Source organism: Fundulus heteroclitus, chromosome 6, assembly GCF_011125445.2.
Source record: "Fundulus heteroclitus isolate FHET01 chromosome 6, MU-UCD_Fhet_4.1, whole genome shotgun sequence".
Lineage (NCBI taxonomy): Eukaryota > Metazoa > Chordata > Actinopteri > Cyprinodontiformes > Fundulidae > Fundulus > Fundulus heteroclitus.
Genome location: NC_046366.1, coordinates 31,175,697 through 31,196,778, shown reverse-complemented (window position 1 = coordinate 31,196,778; position 21,082 = coordinate 31,175,697). Strand labels below are relative to the sequence as shown.

Genomic DNA, 21,082 nt, shown 5'->3' with positions numbered 1-21,082 from the left:
ACACTTTCCAATGTGATTTGAACCACGCTAAAGGTCCGATCTGTGGTGGGAATCCGACCAGTTTAAATCAACTCTATCAGTTCTGTCAAGACCAGAACTATGAGTGGGGAGGCGGGATATAAATCTGAAGCTTTATTTATTTACTTATTCAACCTTTTTTTTAAGATTAGAGAAAATACACAATGAATTCGAACTTGCGTGTTCTCATGTTGTTAAAATTCAAACAAGCTATTGGTTGTATCATCATTTTATCCTGGAAAAAGAAGAGTTAAATCAAATAATTTGAAATTATTTCCAAAATGAACAACATTCTGCCCATGATGAGTAATCGTATACTCCCTGTTAATGAACGTGGGGCAACCCGGGGTGCACTGCAAAAATAAGTAAAATATTCTTAAAATTGGTGTTTTTGTCCGTGATTTGAGCAGGTAAACGATACTATCTGCCAATGGAATGAGTATTCTGACCCCTAAAATAAGATAATTAGACATCCAGCACTTGAAATAAGACGATGGAGATGAATTGTTCCTATTTTAAGTGCAAAAATCTTATTTACCTGCTCAAATCAAGGACAGATACACTCATTTTAAGAAAATATTACTTATTTTTAGTTCCGGTTTTGCAGTGTGCCGAGATGGGAATGGCTAAGGATCTAGGAAGTTCAAAGTTCTTCTTCTGGCCATCCAGTTTGATCTGAGAAGAAGAAACCCAGCGTAGGGGTTTGGTTGTTTGCCAGTGAGCAGACATTCGATACGTCAAACTCGGGGCCAGGAAATAAACACACCTGATCACCCATCAACGGAGCCAATGCTAAATGATTAGAGAGGAAATTAAAGCAGGCTGATGAAGACTCTTGAGATATGCTCTGAAGATCATTGCACACGATACGGGCACCTTACAATGGCGCAGAGTCTGCTCCCTGCCACCGCGTCTCCGCTGATGAGGGGCAAGACGTAGGCAGACAAATACAATCCATGCTGACAGTTAATCATTTCTGTTAATCTGTGTGTCACGGGCTGCTGATCAGACTCCCAGTTATAAGGGGATTCATTTGGAAATGTACAGAGAGAAAGGCAATGAGATGAATACAAATAGAGCGATACAATGGGTTATTATGAAACCTGCTCGCCTGTCATTTTTTTTTTTTTTTTTTTTTATTTTGCTCCCTGACACTTTTCCTCTCTTTTCTCCCTCTCTCTTCATTTCTTCCAGGTTGGGTGGAGCAGGAGACGTATTATTAACATTCGGAAAATGTCAGTTTGCATCGGTTTGTGTGTGTGTGTATGTGTGCGTTTTACTTCCGGGCTTTGTGAGGGTAAGACTGCGAGTGTGTGTCTGTCAGATGTAATATTGCATGGATCAGTTCACAAATCTGATTATCATAAAATACTGCTGAAAATAGGCTCGTGAGTTTTTCCCTCCCTCCTGTTTCATCAGAAAACATTTACAGCAGGATGATGTTCTCGTACACCTTTGTGCCTTGTGTGAACTCTTGCTCAAGTGATGTATTGTGGCTTTTCTGGGCGAAAAGAAACAACAAATGATTGAAAGTTTTAAAATAAAATGGATTACAATCCATATGTGGCTTTGTTGTTGTCCATCATTCCTTTTTTTTCTTTTTTTACAAGTGCACTGCACAGAATACACCAATCGTAATCTTTCACATACAGGGTTTGCTTTCTCCAGGTCACTTCAAAATGTCCTTGTGGCTCTATCAAATTTACCCACAATAATGCCTTATCCCATGACAATAAGGTCCAGAAATCATACAAATATAAATGTTTTATCACCTATAAGTGTCATATATAAAAACTCTGTATGAATGTTTGTCAGTGTATGTCAAAGTACAGTATATGTTATATAAATTATCCAATTTAGTTTATTTAGAAATGCTAATGATCCATAATTATTTCATTATCAGTTAACTTACAATACTTACTTAAATGTTAAACTCCAAAGGCGAACTCGTCTTTTTATCAGGGTTCAAAAGTCTATAAATACGAGAAAGAGTTAAATTTGGCTTAAGAGTATTTCACATCCGTTTATCTGTGGAATAATACCACAGAAGACTGAAATAAATCTGATTTAAAGCTGTATCCGTCTGTCCGTCCATCCATCCATCTAAACTCCCTTCCATTTATCCCTCCAGCCACCCCTCTGACGTACCTTTCATGTTAATCCAATTCTTCTCCTAATGGGCACATCGGGCCTCATAATGACTCCTTCCCCTAAAGCTCCAGGTTCTGATAAGCTGCTGACATCTGAGATGCTCTTCGACAGGAAGAGAATCGGAAGCAGCAACAAGTTTTGCAGCACTAATCTCCATAAGGGTTTGTGCAAGTTTTTTTTGTGTTGATATTGTTTTCCCTATGTATCACCCATTTTAATGGCAAAGTAAGGAGTCTCCAGACATCCTAAGGTCAGTGCTAGTAGACACCAGAACCCCTTGGGTTTCTCCAAATGACCACCAAGCAGACAGTGGCTCTGATGGAGCAGGTAATGGGACTTCCCTCCAGCCGACAAACAGACGGGGGTGGCACTACGCCAGAGAGGAATTGCAAGTGGTCCTGACAAAGTAAGCAACTGTGTTTGGCCCAAGGCCGACATTTCCTTTCCTGTTCTACCCTGGCAGTTGTAGCGTGGCAAACTGACGGATTTAAGGCGGTTCCAAAGGATAGGCTGCTAAATGAATACATCATTCAACTATTAAAAGATTTCAATCAGTCAGAAAATATTTCAAAGATTCAAACTGTTGGTCATGAAACATCCAGGCTGGGCTGTCAAGCAGAAATAGTTTTAGCAACTTAATGTAGTCCGTTAGATTGTTTTGGTTTTTTGTACTGTTAACTAAATCAGAGCATAAACATAAAAAAAAATAATCTAGCTCTTAGTTAAATGGACTATCTTATATAGTGCTTTTCTAGTCATACTGATCACTCAGAGCGCTTTACACTATAGCCACATTCACTCAACTGTACTCATTCATTCACCGATACACAGATCGGTAGGCAACTTCGGATTAAGTGCCTTGCCCAGGGACACATCAGCACATAATGTGGGAAACATGGAATCAGACCAACAGCCGTCTAATTGCAAAACAACTACTCTACCCTTTGAGCCACAGTCGCCCAGTTGCATTATTTAATTCTTTAAATTTGACAAGGAATGTTTAAAGTGGAAAGGGGAAAAATAAAGATGTCTGTCTGTCTGTCTGTCTGTCTGTCTGTCTGTCTGTTCACACTCTACACTGCAGATTTCTCCTTTATCTCCCCAGGTTGCCACCTTCAGAAGTTCTCAGATGACTCCGCCTTAGTCGTTCTCATCATGAGGACGAGCCAGAGTACCGACAGTGAGGCAGACACCCTGTCTACTGTTAAGACCAGGCTTAAAACTTTCCTTTTTGAAAAAGCTTATGGTTAGAGTGGCTTATGTTACCCTGAGCTACCTCTGTAGTTATGCTGCTATAGGCTTAGGCTTCTGGAGGACATCAGGGTCTATTTTTCTCACTCTGCTGAATTATCCTACTATTCTCCAATTTGCATTGTTTGTTGTTATTTCAACTTTCAACCTTATGTTCTTTTATGGTCTCTTTTTTTCTTCATAGTAGGTACACCTGGTCTGCCGTTCTGTTAGCTGTGACATCATCCAGGGGAGACAGATCATCCCCTATTACCATATAACATAGAAAGTACTCCTGGATCAATGTGTGCTTCTGTCTTCTCTAAGCCCCAGTGGGTCGAGGCAGATGAGCGTTCACACTGAGCCTGGATCTGCAGAGCAGACTCCACTATCTCTTGTGTTACTGTCGCTCCAATGCACCGTAGAAGATGGCTGGTGCCACCACAGAGTTAAAGAAGATCTTCCCTCCAAAAGACTCTTTTGACCTCAGCGGTCTTTTGGAGTGCAGACAAAAGAAATATAAGAAAGATAACATCACTGTTGGATAAGCTGTTGCAGAGCTGCAGAGCTCTTTCAGTGACAGACTGCTGCATCCTAGATGTTCAAAGGAGCGCTTCCGCGGGTCCTTCCTCCCAGCAGCTGTTAGAATTTTAAGACAAACCTTAACAGCATGTTGTTGGACGGCTTCTTGATCTGATCACTGTCTCTCGGATAATGGCGTCAATTTGCACACTATAAGCTACTCTGAGGTGTTAGTCAAAAACATTGATTATGAGAATGATCTAAAAACTGTTTTTGGCTTTTTCTCATTGTATTATATAAGGAAATAAAGATTATAAGGAATGTGCTCTGTTTATATATGGATATTATAAGGAGAATATTGCCTTGGGACATCATTAACTTTGTTTGTTTAGCTTCAATCAATCAATCAATCAATTCTAGGACTCTACTCAAATATAAAAATGTTGGAATATTTAGTAAAGCAAAATAAAAAAAATAAATAAATGCAAAGATTGCCATTTTATTTAAACACAGTGTTTACTTAGTGAAATTGTCCAAGAACAACACATAAAATGCCCTGACTAAACAGTTTTAGTAGCAAAACGGATCTTTTTAATTTGAATTCTGCAAAATAAAAAAGATCAGGGATCAGGGTCAGGGATATGTTCATGCTATAAAGGCCCCTCCTTTTTATGTACATGAATATTTATTTAGAATTTGCAAAGAGATCTTCAAAAGTTATAATACTATTTTTTGATAGGCGGGCTTTTTTCCTACATAGTTTCTTATAAGCGTGAACTCTTAGCCATCATTTAAGACTCATCCTATTTAGGATGCTCTTTTTCATACAGGCAATCATGCTTGAAATTTTTCCAATTATTAAAAGAATTCCAATGAAACTTCTATTTACAATTGAAAAAAGCCTTATACTGAATGGCCAAGACGGCCTGTCCTTCAATTGGGTCTGTATGTGCCCAGGGACACGAGTGGTAAAAACTACCCATACGGAACACAGTTTGCTGCAGCGTCCATAAATGAAAGCACGCATTTACATCGGTTCTGGCAGGGGCACAAATATTGTCGTTTGTACATTTGGGGTATTTTAATTAGAAGCATGTTCATTATAAACAACTTCCCTTGCTTCAAATTATTCCAGATTATGACCAGATAACTTCATTTCACTACATTTATTTAATCTGCACTGTTGAAGCTTTGAAAGGTTGCATCTTGATCAATCTAATTAGCAGCCTGTCTTCTATAAAAGAGAAATAGATGTGCTTGAAATCATTGCCTTCCTCACGGTCCATTTAATACCTTATCCAGCCTGAAACAAACCCAGATGGAGCACACATACACATGCTGGCTTGGATCCAGTTTAAATGGCATTGTTGGAGCTCTAACACACCTTGAAAGCATTTAGTGTTGCTACATAAAATAAATGATAATTTTACCTTATTAGTATTAATCTTTTGATGTGCTGGAAATGTGGGGGCGAGAGATCGTTTCTGCTAATTTCTGTGAAACCATTAGTGTCCAACCTAGCAGCATGTAACAGGGCTGGACGATATTAAAAAAAAGCAGATCGATAAAATAGAAATCGTATTGATCGATATTGATAATTATCAACAAATTCCAGACATATATTTTATTTGCAGCCCCGGCCATTTTATGCTGTTGCTAAGCGACCTATTTTTAGATACAGAACACACAAACACTGAATTCAAACTCAACCTTTATTCAACCAACTTTTCATTTAAGCTGCAAGTTTTTAAATAACACGAGCTCTCTGAACTCTTAGAAGGGGGCTTAGCTTGGTGACGGAGCGTTCCTGGGTCTGCATTTGTGATTGGTTGGGAGGATGTAATAACTTAACCTGATAGGCTAGAATGTCAAAGAAGGAAAACTGCTATTCTGTTGAACTTTTTATTGACCTGTTTTTTTCTATCATCGATATACGTCTATCGATTGATATATATTGTTATTGAATTATCGTCCAGCCCTAGCATGTACCACTCCTGGTATTTTCCAGATCAGCTATTCCTGAGGGTTGAAGCTAACGGCTAGACTGAAAGAGGCCAACGCTGAAGCTGACTGCAGTTGTTCTAAAACCGCTCCAGTTTCAAAAATGTCAAGTGGCTTCTTAGAAAAATATTTATTCAACCTCTAAACTGTCTTCTGATTTGCATTGGATGGGTTTATTTTTTTTGCCTGGCTAGCCAGACTGAGTTTCGCTTTCGCAGTCGCTATTCAAGATCACCATGGTCTCTGTCGATGTGAGCTTTCATAGATAAACACAACGCATTGACTTCAGTCTTACCGAAGAGAGGCAAAAGTTTGCCTGGCTGGCCAGACTATTTATTTTTTATTTTTTTTTACATAGGAAATGGAGGCTGTATCTCCAATGATCCTTCTGTATGGGACAGGTCCTGTGAACGAAGGTTAGTAATTACATCATGAAAAAGGCAGCCTAAAAAGCACAACCATGAGAATTAACTTTTTTTAACAGCTTATTATTGATTTGAACATGCTTTAGGTTTCCGTTAGGTAGTCACTCTGACCAGTCACACTTTCCATGTTCAGTTCTTAGCATATCTATCAAATATAATGATTATTGTGGCCACATTGCCTCTTAACCCCATTTCCTGTGTAAATAATCATTGCCTTCTGTATAAATAAGTGGCTGGGTGTCACTTAATTTACGGTAGGGGTCAAAAACTCTATACCTTTGGGGTGAGAGTCAAGTGACATCTGGATACGTTCCTGATCCAGCAAGTCAGAATCAAATTTCTGAATGACCTTTTCAACAATCAAGTTCTGCAGCAACCCTGCTATTGACCTAATTATTTGAGTCGGATGTTTTGAGGCATATACACCTCTATTTCCCTGATCACACTAAGAAGAACACGAAAGATTTTCATAAGAACATTTAAGAAAACCACGTGAGAGAAGGCAGCACCACTGAGAACGCTGTTGTGGGCATGCCGGAGCCATTGGTGGCTCTGTGACACTGCCACAGAAACATGTAAAGAAACATGGGGCATGCGCAGACAACTCATGTGAAGTAGACACAGCACCACGGCAGGGAATCAGATGCATGTTAAATGTGTTCTTTATGTTGGTCGATATGTCCCTGAGTATGAACACCAGAAGGCGTCATGTTTGTTGTTCAAATTTGTGAGAGTGGGGTGTATGCAGGTTACAGAGACAGGAAAAGGCACAATGTCTTTTTGTTTTTAAGAAAAGATGTGCCGCGCATGTACACACGGGGAAACACAAAACCAGCATTTTAACATTTTTTTTTGTTGATCCGGTTTCAAAAACAATTGTTTACAGTTTCCAGAAACGGTGGGTCCATGTGGATGCACAGTCTAAACGTCAAAATACGTTTGAGGATACACAATCTCATCTCCAAGAGGACGAGGCCTGAGAGTTGCAAGACACTTGTCGACAAGAACTAAATTTTGAGACTCTTGGTTTGAATGGTCAAAAAAATACTGCAGGAATAAACCACCTAAACAAGCTCCAAGAAAGAACAGAAATACTGGGTCCGGCAGGGGACTAGTAAAGCGCCCGCCGGACCCAGTAATGATCTTCAGAGCATATCTCAAGATGGTAGAAGTCGACTTGTCTTGATACTTCTTGGATCTTCTTACTCCAGCAAATCTGTATTTATACGAAATTACAACACTGAGAGTAATGTGCTGCAGGCACTGAGCTATATAATACACTGGAGTGCTGATTTTGCCGAAAAACTGAAGTCACTGGCCGCCATCTTGCTACTCCCTACTCTCACATAATCCCATAGGATTTGATTGCAACAACAAGCAGTTTTCTGGCTGAGTGAAAACGTTTCACAGGTAATTCTACAGTCAGTGGATGTACTAACACTATTAACCACTAGGAAATTAGGTGCTGAAATATTTTACATGTTATTCATATTAAATATATATATATATGTATATATAAGTATGTGTATATGTATTTATGTATATATATGTATACACATATGTAAATATATGTTTTTGTATATTGTTATTTATATATTTATAAATGTTAAACATATATATTTAAATGAATAAAATGCAAAATATTTCAGCACATGACTTTCTCAGTACTTGATAGTTTTAGAACATAACATAAAAGTATATGGCATTTGACATTTTAAAAGTCTTAAGCCCCCCCTGAACATGACAAAATCCTCGTTATTCGATGTTGTAGCGCACATATTCCCTAGTTGCTGGAGGAAAATAGGGAGTACCAATATGGCGGCTGGTGGCTTCAAAGCGACTCGTTCAAACAGACGGTGATTAGCACTCCAGTGTATAATATAGCTCAGTGGCTGCAGGTAAGATATTGACTACGTGTATCCTTCAAAGTGAATCTCACTTTAATAATCATAAACTCTTCCTTTAGAATTGATAAACTTATATATTAGGGGAAAAAACTTACTGTTATTAGTTTTTTTCTTGTTTCGTCTTAGAGTGTTTTTTTTTTTACAAATTAAATGAGTGTCTAAGGAAGAGAAAATAACTTTTTATTTATTTTCTCTGGACTAAACTGTGAACGAAAAATGAAATCCATCCATGCACATTATCATTGTCATATTTTTAAATTAAATAGCATAATTAATCAGTAAACCCTGCACAAAAGAGATTGTTTTCGTTTCGTCTTCTGCCTGCCTGAAGGTTTTGAAGCGGAGCTGTTTTAAAACCCACCCCCCGTCGGAACCACAACATCCGCTTCGTCACTTCCGCTCACCGCCTCGCCAAACATGGCGCTGCTTCTAAGGTCAGTACGTCTGTCATCTGTAACTTTGAGCTCAGGAACAGCCTTTTGCGTGTTTTTTTTCCAGGGCTACCGTATCACAGTAACACATTTACAGCATAGACTCGTTACGGTTGAGGACACTTCGCTGAAATGTACCTTCCAACTTCCGGTCACAGTGACCGTTTTGTATGAATGTTACGCGACAGGTCTGTGGCTAACAGGCTAATGCTACCTGTTTTCCTGGAGCATTGGCTGGCTCAGCTAGTGGACTTTGACTCCAATTCTAATTAATGGCCGAAGGAACGATGGCGTTTCCTCCTTTTTACCCTTCACGTTGTGATTAAATGGACGTTTATTCCGCTGTTGTTGATCCCGGTGCTTTTAATGGGTTGTTTTCCTTTCCTTGTAAAGTGGTGTCTGGATGCTAGAAGTGGAACAAAGGCGTTTTGTCTAAAGAGGTTGACACAGATTAAACCACTTTTGTGTGCAGATGAAACCTCCAAAGAAGAAGTAAACCCCTGTATGAGACAATCAGTGTTTAAATTTAAAACATGCTTTACTTTTATAGGGTTAGATCCCCCTTAAATTGTCTTTTACCGAACTGAGTTTACATTGCTGTTTTTTTTACCCCCTCTGTTCTCCATGTAGCCTGTTTAATCACCTAGTTTTAAGGCAGTGATTTAGTAAATCTAGTTATTCTGTGGATGTACTTTATAACAATTCATTTACTTTCAAAGCTAATATAAAAACATTTAGGGGCACAGATGGACGATATTATAAAAGACAATTCTACTGTGAAGCTGTCTTCTTCAGTTTTCCTATTAATATTAGACGCCATATTGTTTATTTGTTTTTCGTCTCCAGCTCCAACAGTTTTTCCATGACTCTAATATTTCTTTAACATTTCTTTTTCTCTCTTTTCTTTCAGGACGTTGGCCCGTCAGGGCGTCTGCCTCTCAAAACCTCACCATGTCCTCTTTAGACAGTAAGTTCTGCGTTTGTGTGAGGATCCACATGAATGAGCTTCTGTTTCTAACCATATCCTCTTTCACTAAAACTGCTCCTCGGTATTAACGCCCTTTAAGGTGCTTCTTTCCATTCTCAAATCGCTATTCAATATCACCATGGTCTCTGTCGATGTGAGCTTTCATAGATGAAGTCGATATTGTGCAACCGAAGGAGTCATGAAGTGGAGCTCTGTTGCTGATGTGAAGCGCTTCTTATAAAATGTGCATGTGACCTCCTGCTGCACTTTTTTTTGTGAAGCAGCAGGTCAAATTCTCTTGCTTTGAAGTGCTTCTTCTCTCTCAGAAACAGTTATGTCGATTTTTATTTATCTGTATAAATTCAACAGCTGGCTAAGGCCACGCACCGGGGGTTAAATACCTTAAAACTGCCTCACATCCTTGAGCCAAAACGTAGGCTTTCTCTTTGATGGATCAGCACTGCCATTGTCACTGCTTGTCAGAGTTGTAATGGTGCTGGTTTAAATTGAACTCCAATTCCTCATCCCTCCTTAAACGGATCACTATTATAAATCAAAGTCTCATTATTTGTCTCTCTTTGGAGAAATAAGTCTTGTGCAGAGGGGCTGCATTACAGACACATGCACTCTTCCATAGTACCTCAAACATAAATGTTTTTATAAATTCTTTATTTAAAAAAAAACAGTATTTCATTAAGAAATCAGATGACTAACAGTGTTTTATGAACTTGTCTCGGGTCAATTTGAAAAGGTTTTGTGAAAGAGGCTACTGATCCAACAAACCAACGCGCTGTTGGTCAGTTCAACTCGTCACCATTTCGTACCCATGAAATAAACGGTCATTTTGACCTTTCCTATGAAACATTGGAAAAAGCTGCGGCAAAATCCACTTTTTAGAAACCTTGCTGCGACCTTTGATTCTGGTTTTACTTTGGATGCAGACACTTAATCTCTGGTTCTTTTCTTTTTATCTGAGAAATGTTGCCAAACTAGGCACAGCCTGAGCTGGAAATGAATGTTTAATGTTTAATCGCTGCTACATTATGTCTTATTGTACATGTCTTAGTAAAACCTCATGTAGAAAGTTGTTCAAAATTCAGCTGCCAGGCTTCTGACATCACCCTCCAAGTTTTCCACATTTGACTCCAATCTTGATGCAACTACTCTGGTTTCTAGTTTATTTTAAAGTGCAATTTAAGATGCTCTTCCTGGCTTGGAGAGCCCTTCACGGACAGCCACCAGGTCATGGGGCTTTGCCTGGATTAGAGCAAGGCGCTCTAACCACTAGACTGAGGCTGCAAGTTCCAGGTTCAAATCCCCCAGGCTGCCACGCTCTTCTTGAGTCCCAGCAGGCTCCTGGGGGCCCCACAGTGGCACGGCTCCCTAAGGGATGGGTTAAATGCAGAGGAATAATTTCATTGGAGGTTACAAAGTTGCATCCTGTGACCAGCGCCTGCTGATGGTTCTCCATACCAAGATGAACGCAGGAGGAGACGGGGCTTTCTCTTCAGTTAAACATATCATTAAATCTGTTTTTTATTAAATTAAGAATTACCATTTATTTTTGTTCTGATCCTAGTTTAAGCTATTAGACCATTGTGACACAGCCCAAGACAGATTGTGACTTCAAATAAAGTCAAAATAACTCAAAGTGAGTTATCTGTTGGTAGACAATATTTTTTAGTGTAACCGTCACATTTCCTTGCAGTAGTTTATGCAACTGCTAGATAAGCTAGTTTATCAGTAGATTCTAGAAAATTACACAAATGTAGTTTAGTAAAGTGTAACGAAGAGAAGGGGCAATATGACCAGTGTCCACACATGCGAAGGGTGAAATTAGCTACTGCAAGCACATCTTGTTTACGTCGTCTGTTTCCTTCTTTTTCAGTGCCGCTCCGATGGGAACCACAGCTAAAGAGGAGATGAACAAGTTTTGGGCCAAAAATTCCAGATTAAACAGACCCATGTCTCCCCACATCACAATTTACAAGTACGTACAACCAAGTCTTTGTGTCCCGTGGGTTGTTCGGGAACTCTAAAGAGATTAATATTATTAAGATCTGCTTATATGATGTAACTAGACCGTGTTGCTCTGACTCAGGGAGTCAGCGCAGTTTCCTGTATAGTCTCAAGGACAGCAGATGGTAGTCCTAGAACACGAGCTTCTACGTGGCCGAGACACAGAGCAGCCAAGTCCGACTCCATCGTGCAATAAACCAAATTTTCTATCACATAATCTTTATTAAGGTCTAAAAGTTGGAATCCGTTTACTTGGTCACTTTTGGTCTGCACAGAATCATTTTATATAAACAGGTATAGACAAGTTTTACCAGTCATTAGCTTGTACTTGTGCCTGAAAAAATGTCTGCTGTGGCTTGTAGTCTGGTTGTGTGACTCTTATTGTTGCTGTCGTGCAATTTAGCCTTTAATTATCAGTGAAGGTCAGTCAGTGGAGTTTTTCCTTTGGTGTAAGTTTTATTTAGCCTGGCCCACCAGATCGATAATGTGTAGCACTGTCCTTTATCAATCTGGGTCCGCTTCTATCAAGTACGTTCAGGGAAAGGAGGGACGTTGAGCTGGACTCTCCGAGCTGATTGGGCGAAGTGATACCTTATGCCAGCCTACCAAAGGTTGGGTTTTAGCCAATCACGGTATCGAATGAAAATGTAAGCAGCAGCTGCCATGAGAAACCGTAACAACTGCTCAAGGCGCGCTGATTGGGATAGTGACACTCATGACGAATCAGATGTGACGGCAGCAGCAACGCGTCCTCCTGCGCCGCCATGTTTGTTTCGGTTCGCCCGTGGACTCGGCACCTCTTGCTTTCATCACAGCTGTATGTCCCGCCTTAAACGCAGTACTGCCACGTGATTGGCCCGCCTGGACCGCTTGGGGTGGGAAGCGGGGCCAGGTTGGTTCTCGTGTGTTTTGCGAACGCACTAATACCGCGAGAATTCAGCTGGCAGGCAAGGTTTGGATGTTACTCTCACCACGGTTGGTGTCTGTTAACTAGAATATTATCAAAAAGTTTTACTTGTGTAATTCTGTTCAAAAAGTGAAACTTGTTTAGATTCATTACACAATCTGCTGACTGGACAGTTGTTGGGCAAACAGCCGCCGCCGCGCCCCACATGGAGGGAAAGTGTGTTTATGGAGCGTTTAGTTGAAGGAGAAATTGTGTCAAAACAAGGTGATAACCGCAGACTTGAGAGGACTGTGAAGCAAAGCCCACCTAAGAGTTAAGAGTTTATATTTTCAGTTGGAAATCAAGGTCCCAGAGTCCAGAGAGAGTCAGAATCCAAGTTGCTTCTGGTTCAGGTTTCCAGGCATGGATTATTTGGGGAGACGCATCACCTGCAGGTGTTGGTCAACTGTGTCTTATCACGTCCAGAATCAGCAGTTTTCTAATTTTAGACCACTTAATGATCTCCTCTGCTAACGAGATGGATGGAGATGCTGGTTTCATTTCCTGCCGGACGTGGAACCAGCTCCCACTACTAAGTACCAGTAATAGCTTTAATCACCATAGTGTCATTATTTGGTCGACCCAAGGCAAATGGAAGTATCTGTTTTTTTTGCTCAGAGAAGAAGACGAGAGACACCAGAGAGAACAATAAAAACGAGCTTAAGGCCACTATTAATGTTTTTAACGCCTCAGCAGAGCCGCTGCCTGATTGCCTCCATGCTACGCTGCAACCATACAGTAATTGATGCAGAAGGAGCCCTGACCATGTTTTTAGTGCACATAATGTAAATTATGTGGACCAGTTTCTCTATTAAAAAGCGATTTTTATTGCTCTTTTATAATATTCTACTATTTAGAGAAGCTGACTTGTTGGGTTTCTATTAGTTGTGAGCCTTATCAAAATTCTAAGCAATAAGCATTTTAAATATGTCAATAAGTTTGTAGGATTCTGTGTTATATAGAGGTTAAACATTTTTAATTAAAATACTGACATTAAGTGAACTTTTCAGTGATTTCTCTGGTTTATTGGGTTGCAGCTGCACCTGCCAGCTTTGGTAAATATGTGGCTCCTCTTGTCTTACAGATGGTCCATTCCCATGATGATGTCCATCACACACAGAGGGACCGGAGTGGGCCTCAGCGGAGGTAAAGCGCTGTTCGGTTTTTTGCTATTCCCCGTCCAGAGAATGCTTCTGGCCCAGCCTGAGTCTTCGCTGCCATAGATCTAAAATCAAAGCGACGCTGTGCTTCGCAAACACTTCTGATTGACCCTGAGCATCTCTTCAGGGCATTTAACTCCCGTCGCTATTGATTTCTCTTAAGAGCATTTACTGGAATATAAAAAAAAAAAAAAAAAAAAAAGAGGCAAATGTTGTTCAATTAGACGTGTGGATGTGAAAAGGCCGTTTAGCAGCCCTCCGTCTCGCGCCCGCTGCTGCAGAGCGCTGGAAGTGGAACGGCCGCGCAGGAGTGCCGCTGACATTGATGGAGCGCGCTGTAAAAGCCGAGTTAAGTTATGTTTTGCATGTTTATGCGTCCAATAAAGGTCAGTTCTCTTGGCTGCCGCTCCGAGTGGAACACCTTATCAGTCACTTATGGCAGTCAACCTTCTGTCAAGATGTCGTATGTGTCGGTAAACTCAAACTGGCACCACCTCTTGGATGGGGGCTGGATGAGCTATATGTCTTTGCTTTAAGCGTATTAGTTTGACACGTTGCAGCCGTTGTTTCCCTAAAGGCCTGTTTTGAATTAACCGTTAAGCGAGGACTGCAGTTGATTTCTTTTATTTATTGCTTTCCCTATTCATTCGAAGCTCTAATCGCTGTTTTACTTTAACATCTGTTCCATGATTTTTAGTTCTCTCTCCAGAATATTAATTTGTTTTCATTTATTTAGGCACAACAAATAGAAGCCATGGGGGGCATTTTTTTAGTAAAGCGTCTGAGCTTTACAAAAAAAAAATAAAAAACATTCTGTAGGTTTAGTGACCTCAGAGGAAGTACATGTGTTGAGGAATCACAAGCCAGCCTGCTGACTCGATCTTAGTCATGTTTTTTTTAAAAGCAGGCAGGATTGATGAGCCGCTCTGGAAAAATGTGGAAAAGGAGACTGGAGTCTGGAAGAATTGTTTCTGTGTCCAGACTTTATCGCTGGCATCATTGTCAACATGATAAATATGTGATATTTTCTAAAGATGAGCTCCTCCAATCAGTCGTTTTATGCTGCCTTGTGTTTAGAAGACTCATGTAGAAAATGTAATATTCATGGATGAATCCCTCCCTCCCCTCTATTAATCATCACCCATCCACGCAACCATCTTTCTGTTCATCCCTGCTTTAATTCATCCATTCATCTGGTCATTTCATCATCCATTCGTCAGTCTGTACATTAGTAATCTCTAACCTGCTCTTACATTCATTCATTTCCCCATCTTTCCATCCGTCCCTTTAGTTTTACCATCCTTTCATCCAGTGATGCATTTATCCGTCTGTCTGTCCTTTCATCCATTTATCTTTCCCTACGTCTCTCTGGTCTGAGTATTATGCCCATCCATCCATCCATCCATCCATCCATCCATCCATCCATCCATCCATCCATCCATCCATCCATCCATCCATCCATCCATCCATCCATCTAAATCATATTCATCCATCCATCCGTTTATCTAAATCATTTGCATCCATCCATCCATCCATCCATCTGTTTATCTAAATCATTTGCATCCATCCATCCATCCATCCATCCATCCATCCATCCATCCATCCATCCATCCATCCATCCATCCATCTGTTTATCTAAATCATTTGCATCCATCCATCCATCCATCCATCCATCCATCCATCCATCCATCCATCTGTTTATCTAAATCATTTGCATCCATCCATCCATCCATCCATCTGTTTATCTAAATCATTTGCATCCATCCATCCATCCATCTGTTTATCTAAATCATTTGCATCCATCCATCCATCCATCCATCCATCTGTTTATCTAAATCATTTGCATCCATCCATCCATCCATCCATCCATCCATCCATCCATCCATCCATCCATCCATCCATCCATCTGTTTATCTAAATCATTTGCATCCATCCATTTATCTAAATCATTTGCATCCATCCATCCATTTATCTAAATCATTTGCATCCATCCATCCATCCATTTATCTAAATCATTTGCATCCATCCATCCATCCATCCATCCATCCATCCATCCATCTGTTTATCTAAATCATTTGCATCCATCCATCCATTTATCTAAATCATTTGCATCCATCCATCCATTTATCTAAATCATTTGCATCCATCCATCCATCCATTTATCTAAATCATTTGCATCCATCCATCCATCCATCCATCCATCCATCCATCCATCCATCCATCCATCCATCTGTTTATCTAAATCATTTGCATCCATCCATCCATCCGTTTATCTAAATCATTTGCATCCATCCATCCGTTTATCTAAATCATTTGCATCCATCCATCCATTTATCTAAATCATTTGCATCCATCCATCCATCCATCCGTTTATCTAAATCATGTGCATCCATCCATCCATCCATCCATCCGTTTATCTAAATCATGTGCATCCATCCATCCATCCATCCATCCATCCGTTTATCTAAATCATTTGCATCCATCCATCCATCCATCTATCCATCCGTTTATCTAAATCATTTCCATCCATCCATTCATCCGTTTTAATGATTTATCTAAATCACTTGGATCGATTGGCTGAGTTGTTTTCTGGCCTGTGTTTACACGTTTGTCAGTCCTTCATCTGTGCTGAGGATGACATTTAGGCGAAATGGGTCCACCTTCCCCTCATTATAGGAGGAGGAAAAACAACAGAGTGCTGCTCATTTGTTTGTAGATGTGTTTTTTTTTTCCTGAATGGTGCATCAATCTTGTTGTTTTTACTTTGGACTTGAACACAGTGACCATTTTTCGTTCCATCGGCCTGCGCATCAAACCTCCTGTCCATCCGTCTAATACACGCCGGCTTTGTTTATGGAGCTTTAAACACACCAGCAGGACCAAAGTGTTGTATACAGAGTAAATAAACAGTAGCCATATGTTAGCATTAAACCATTATTAAAATCCTGAATAAGCCCGACACTAAAATTATAGAATTATCGTAGAATCACTAAAACAAAGTAAAATTGAAAGAATTATTCTATAAAATGACTTTTAAAGTCGACATCTCAGATGCTCTCAAAGGCTACGGAGCAGAGATGAGATTTAAAACCAGAAAGTGAAGAGGCTGGTCTGATGGCCAAAGGGGGCATGTAGGGATGCAGCAGCTCTGACTGATAAGGCGGCGCAACCCACCCTGCAATGACTTTTGCATGTTGCATAGACAAAGCCAGAGCTTCCAAAATGACAGAACTCATTAGTTTTCTTACCAATATTTAAATTATTTTTTTTTTATCCTAAATTCTTTTTTTCCTGCATTTGCGTTTTCAGCTATTTCAGCCTTTGCCGTGGCAGCGCTGGTCTTACCCGGAAACTACCCCCACTACTTGGACCTGATCCACTCGTTATCCATGGGTCCTTTCCTAATCGGGCTGGCCAAGTTCGGCATCGCCTTTCCCATGTCCTACCACACCTACAATGGCATCCGTCACCTGGTGAGACTTCAGACATCATTTCTTTTTTTTTGGATAATTTCTTTCTTTTTTTATTTGAAATAAAACTGTTAAATCAGAAAAGCGAAAGTTATGATGATTAGAAATTTTACATTGAGCAAACAAAATGGAGGGGGCTTGCCTTAAATATTGCTTATAATGTACAGTAAGAAGTGTTGATAAAGTGTAACCTGATGGAACCCAGACAAAGTATGATATGATCATATAAAGTCAGATTTATCGGGTTTTACGTGTTCTGTCCATTTAGACCAGATCGGGTAAAATGTTTGCCCTTTTTAGCCAGAATTCACCATTTCAACAAATGTAGCTACAAATATTGGACTTATTTAACAATTACAAACCGATACATGTGATTGTGTCATGATTTCTCATTTGGCCTTAAAGTAAATCTAATTTCTCTTTAATTGAAATCTTATTGCATATTCAGACACCCACAATCTGGGGATGACGTTTCCATTATGGCTAATTTTATATGCACTGCTTTACTTATTTTTTATGTGTATATTTTTTTTTACAGTACTGGGATATCGGCAAAGGCTTCAAAATCCCAGAGGTCTACCGCACCGGCTACACAGTCATCGGCCTGTCCGTCATCACGTCCATAGCTTTGGCTTTGATGTGAGCGAAGGAGGAGAAGAAGGGATGGTGGACTAGAACAAGTGTTGAAGTTTTGTTTCTATGTTGTGGCCTAATGTTAACCGCTTTTCATCAGAATTAAAAAATAAAGGATTATATTGTGCTGTGCCCAAAAACACTGTGTATTGCTTTTTTTTTTTTTTTTTTTTCTATGTCTCTTGCACGTAATTATGCTGCAAACCTTTTGGGTCGTCTAAAGTGACATAAAGCAAAGTGCGTGCAAACATGACCCATTTTACTTCACACTTGGTCTGGGTGTAAATAGCAACCAGGAGCTAAAATTGTATGTCCCACATGTTACATCCTTACGTAATTGTCTAATCACTATGCAACATCAAATCCATTAATTACTTCCTTCCCCGGCCTGAAGTGCTCCAACGTTGCCAGTCTGGCACAGGAGGGGGGTGGGGGGGTGCCCTGTAATGTCTGAAGGGCTGTTTATTGCAGAATTTATTATTTTATGCTTCACCCTGTCTGTAGCTCGCAGATGCTTGGATGCATTTTTAAAACGTCATGTAAGAGGAGCACGGATGTTGAGCCAGTGGTGGAAGCTGCGAGCGTGAACCTGCTCCTCTCCAGCAGCTGCCTCTACCTCCCTCTGAGCAGCGTTTGTCCTGCAGAGAGAATAAAAGCAAGTTCTGCTGTTATGTCAGATCCAGCCGCCATGCATGAAGAAAGAGTAAAAGGTGCAGATGTAGAAAAAAAAGAGAAAAATCTGGCCTGTTCAATAAAATTAGTAATGGAACAGGTGCAAGAAGTCTCGTTAGTCCAATGAAATATGATTGTCAACCTAATACTGTTGATTTAAGGGGAATATTTCTGTCACCTTGAATATAGTTTGGGTTTCCTGTTAAAACTATTCTGGAAAAATGAACGTATTCATCCCAGCAAACCAGAGTGTGTAAAAGCTCAGGCGTTGGTGCTTTTGATGGTTCTGAATTCCCCTCAGATTCGCGTCACCTCCATAATTGGCAAAACGTGTCTATATTTAACCACTGCCAGCTTAAAATAATTATCTGTGTAACACCGTCTCTTGAAGTTCTTTCTGAATGTGTGGTCTGATTGCAGTGGGTTTGGCATGTAAATGACTGCCTACATGGAGTCTAATCAAAGCTGCGGGCACTTTTTGACCTCGGCAAGAGATCCATCGGGACTACAAATTACTTTTAATATGCGATGCAAAAATTACATAACATCTACTCCATGTTGCGAAATTATTTATATCTCCAGTTTTCTGACATTCTATCATCTTGAGATCTCAAAATTCTGTGCATTTTATTGAAGTTTTATATAGTTAAACAGAACTGCACATTTGGGACTGGGAATTTAATTGATTTAAAAAAAAAAACTAAACTGTGACATGCATTCAGCCCCCTTTACCCTGTTACCCCTACATAAAATGTGCAACAAGCTGCATTTGGAAGTCATGTCATCAGTAGAGGCTAGAGAGGCTAGAGTTTTTTTTATTTTTATGGCCCACCAGCACAGGTGACTGGTGCAGAGGGAAACGTTTAATTTTTCATTAGGGCAAAATTATTACAGACAAGTTAAAATCTTACAACTGTAAACACAAAGCATTAATATTTTAATAGCCACACTTTTTCTCTTTAATTTCATAGTAAAAATGACCACATTTATCCAATGACCTATACTCAAATACGGAGTCTGCTTTGAATTAATTTGTTAAATTTGATTAAATACAGCAAGTGTTTACAAAGAAATGCTGACCCAGATCCGGATCCTATATTGCCAGAACAAAATAATTCTGTTTTTTCAATCAAGCCCAAACTAATTAGAAAAATGGATGACCACCTTTTATTAAGGTAAATGGTGAAACTTTTTCTTTTTTTTACCTTTGGATTAACTATGATTTACAGATCCATTCAGATAGTCTGACTAATTTGTAGCAGGTTAAAAAAATTACAACTTAATTTAATGGTGATTATCTTTGGTTTGCTTTTTACTTAATATTTTCAGCCCACGTGGCAGAACGTTTGGACACCCTGTCATAGCGGAATGGCTTGGAGAGCACTATTGTTGAAATAAGAAATTAGAAAATAAGAAGAATATAAGAAATCACATTTGCAGTATTGCCATAAGCCATGCAGGGGACACAGCAAATGCGATGGAAAGGTCTCTGGTCCGATTGGACAAACTCAGACTTCTGTCCAACCACCTTTGGAGGCCAGTCCCGCTGTGAAACAAGGTGGGGCATCATCATGCTGCAGGAAAGCTGGTCAGAGTTGATGAGAGGATTTGGAAGAAAGCCTTTCAGCTTTCCAGTGACCCTAAAACACGAAGCAAAGCTAGCATGAAGTGGTTTAGATCACACTATAATCATGTGTTGGAATGGACCAGTTAAAGACCACAGCAACACCCAACTGAGAATCTGAAACATGACTTAAACATTGACTTCATAAGTCTCCGTGCAGTCAGATTGAGACTGAGCTATTTTGAAAGAGAATAAGGCAATAAAAGTTCAGTCCTCACGATGTGGTAGGAGAGAGGTATGCGTGCTTGTTCGGGGTGCTGCGGGGTCTTAGTAATTCCTGTTATACGTTAACAGTGATTTGTAGTCCCGTAGGGATCTCCAGCTCAGGTGGAAAAACTGCCTGTGGCTTATAATTAGATTCAACGTAGAAAGCCATTTACATTTCAGAAACCCTGCAATCAGACCTCAGAGGACTTATAAGACTTTATGTTGCAATGATAATATGAATACTTTTATGAGGTTTTAAACTGCTCCGCTGAACCCAAAAAGCTTGGAAAACATGTTTGCATGAAAGACTGGGGTGATAACATGTCTTTTCATTCACTTCAGGAAAGAACTCACTGGCTTATAAACGGTGATGGAGATACAACGTAAGATTTCTCATTATCTGCATACTCCAGTAATTGTGGCATTGTGATATTTCATATAGATAACCTGCTTTGAAGCAGCAGGGGTTCGTTTTCACGAGGGCATTTTGGAAACACGGCTGCAGCAGCACCCCCTACCGGCTGGCAGGCGTAAATTCGCAGGGCTGCGGTCCTGATGCTGCGGGATGGAGCGGATGCTGCACAGGGATGGGTGGGGGAGTATAAAAAAGGTTTTGATGGCGAAAAAAATGTGCCTCAGTCTCTGTGGCGCAATGGAATAGCGCGCTGGACTTCTAATCCAGAGGCTCCGGGTTCGAGT

At 40.0% G+C, this 21,082-nt stretch overlaps 2 protein-coding genes across 2 annotated transcripts in view; both read left to right on the top strand.

The window, feature by feature from the left end:
- atp1a2a (ATPase Na+/K+ transporting subunit alpha 2a) overlaps positions 1-1,578 on the top strand; it is a gene marked incomplete at its 5' end in the record, with an annotated part of 71,700 nt that extends 70,122 nt beyond the window's left edge. Inside the window, 1 exon segment of the mRNA NM_001309999.1 lies at positions 1,213-1,578. Within this exon segment, the coding sequence (NP_001296928.1) occupies positions 1,213-1,241 (29 nt within the window).
- Positions 1,579-8,585: 7,007 nt separating this feature from the next.
- On the top strand, positions 8,586-18,020 carry LOC118563488 (succinate dehydrogenase cytochrome b560 subunit, mitochondrial-like). Its single transcript, XM_036138595.1, has 6 exons — positions 8,586-8,688; positions 9,596-9,652; positions 11,541-11,642; positions 13,702-13,763; positions 17,087-17,250; positions 17,786-18,020. The coding sequence occupies exons 1-6, from the start codon at positions 8,672-8,674 to the stop codon at positions 17,888-17,890; spliced, it is 507 nt and encodes a 168-aa protein (XP_035994488.1). The 5' UTR covers positions 8,586-8,671; the 3' UTR covers positions 17,891-18,020.
- Positions 18,021-21,082: the final 3,062 nt, after the last annotated feature.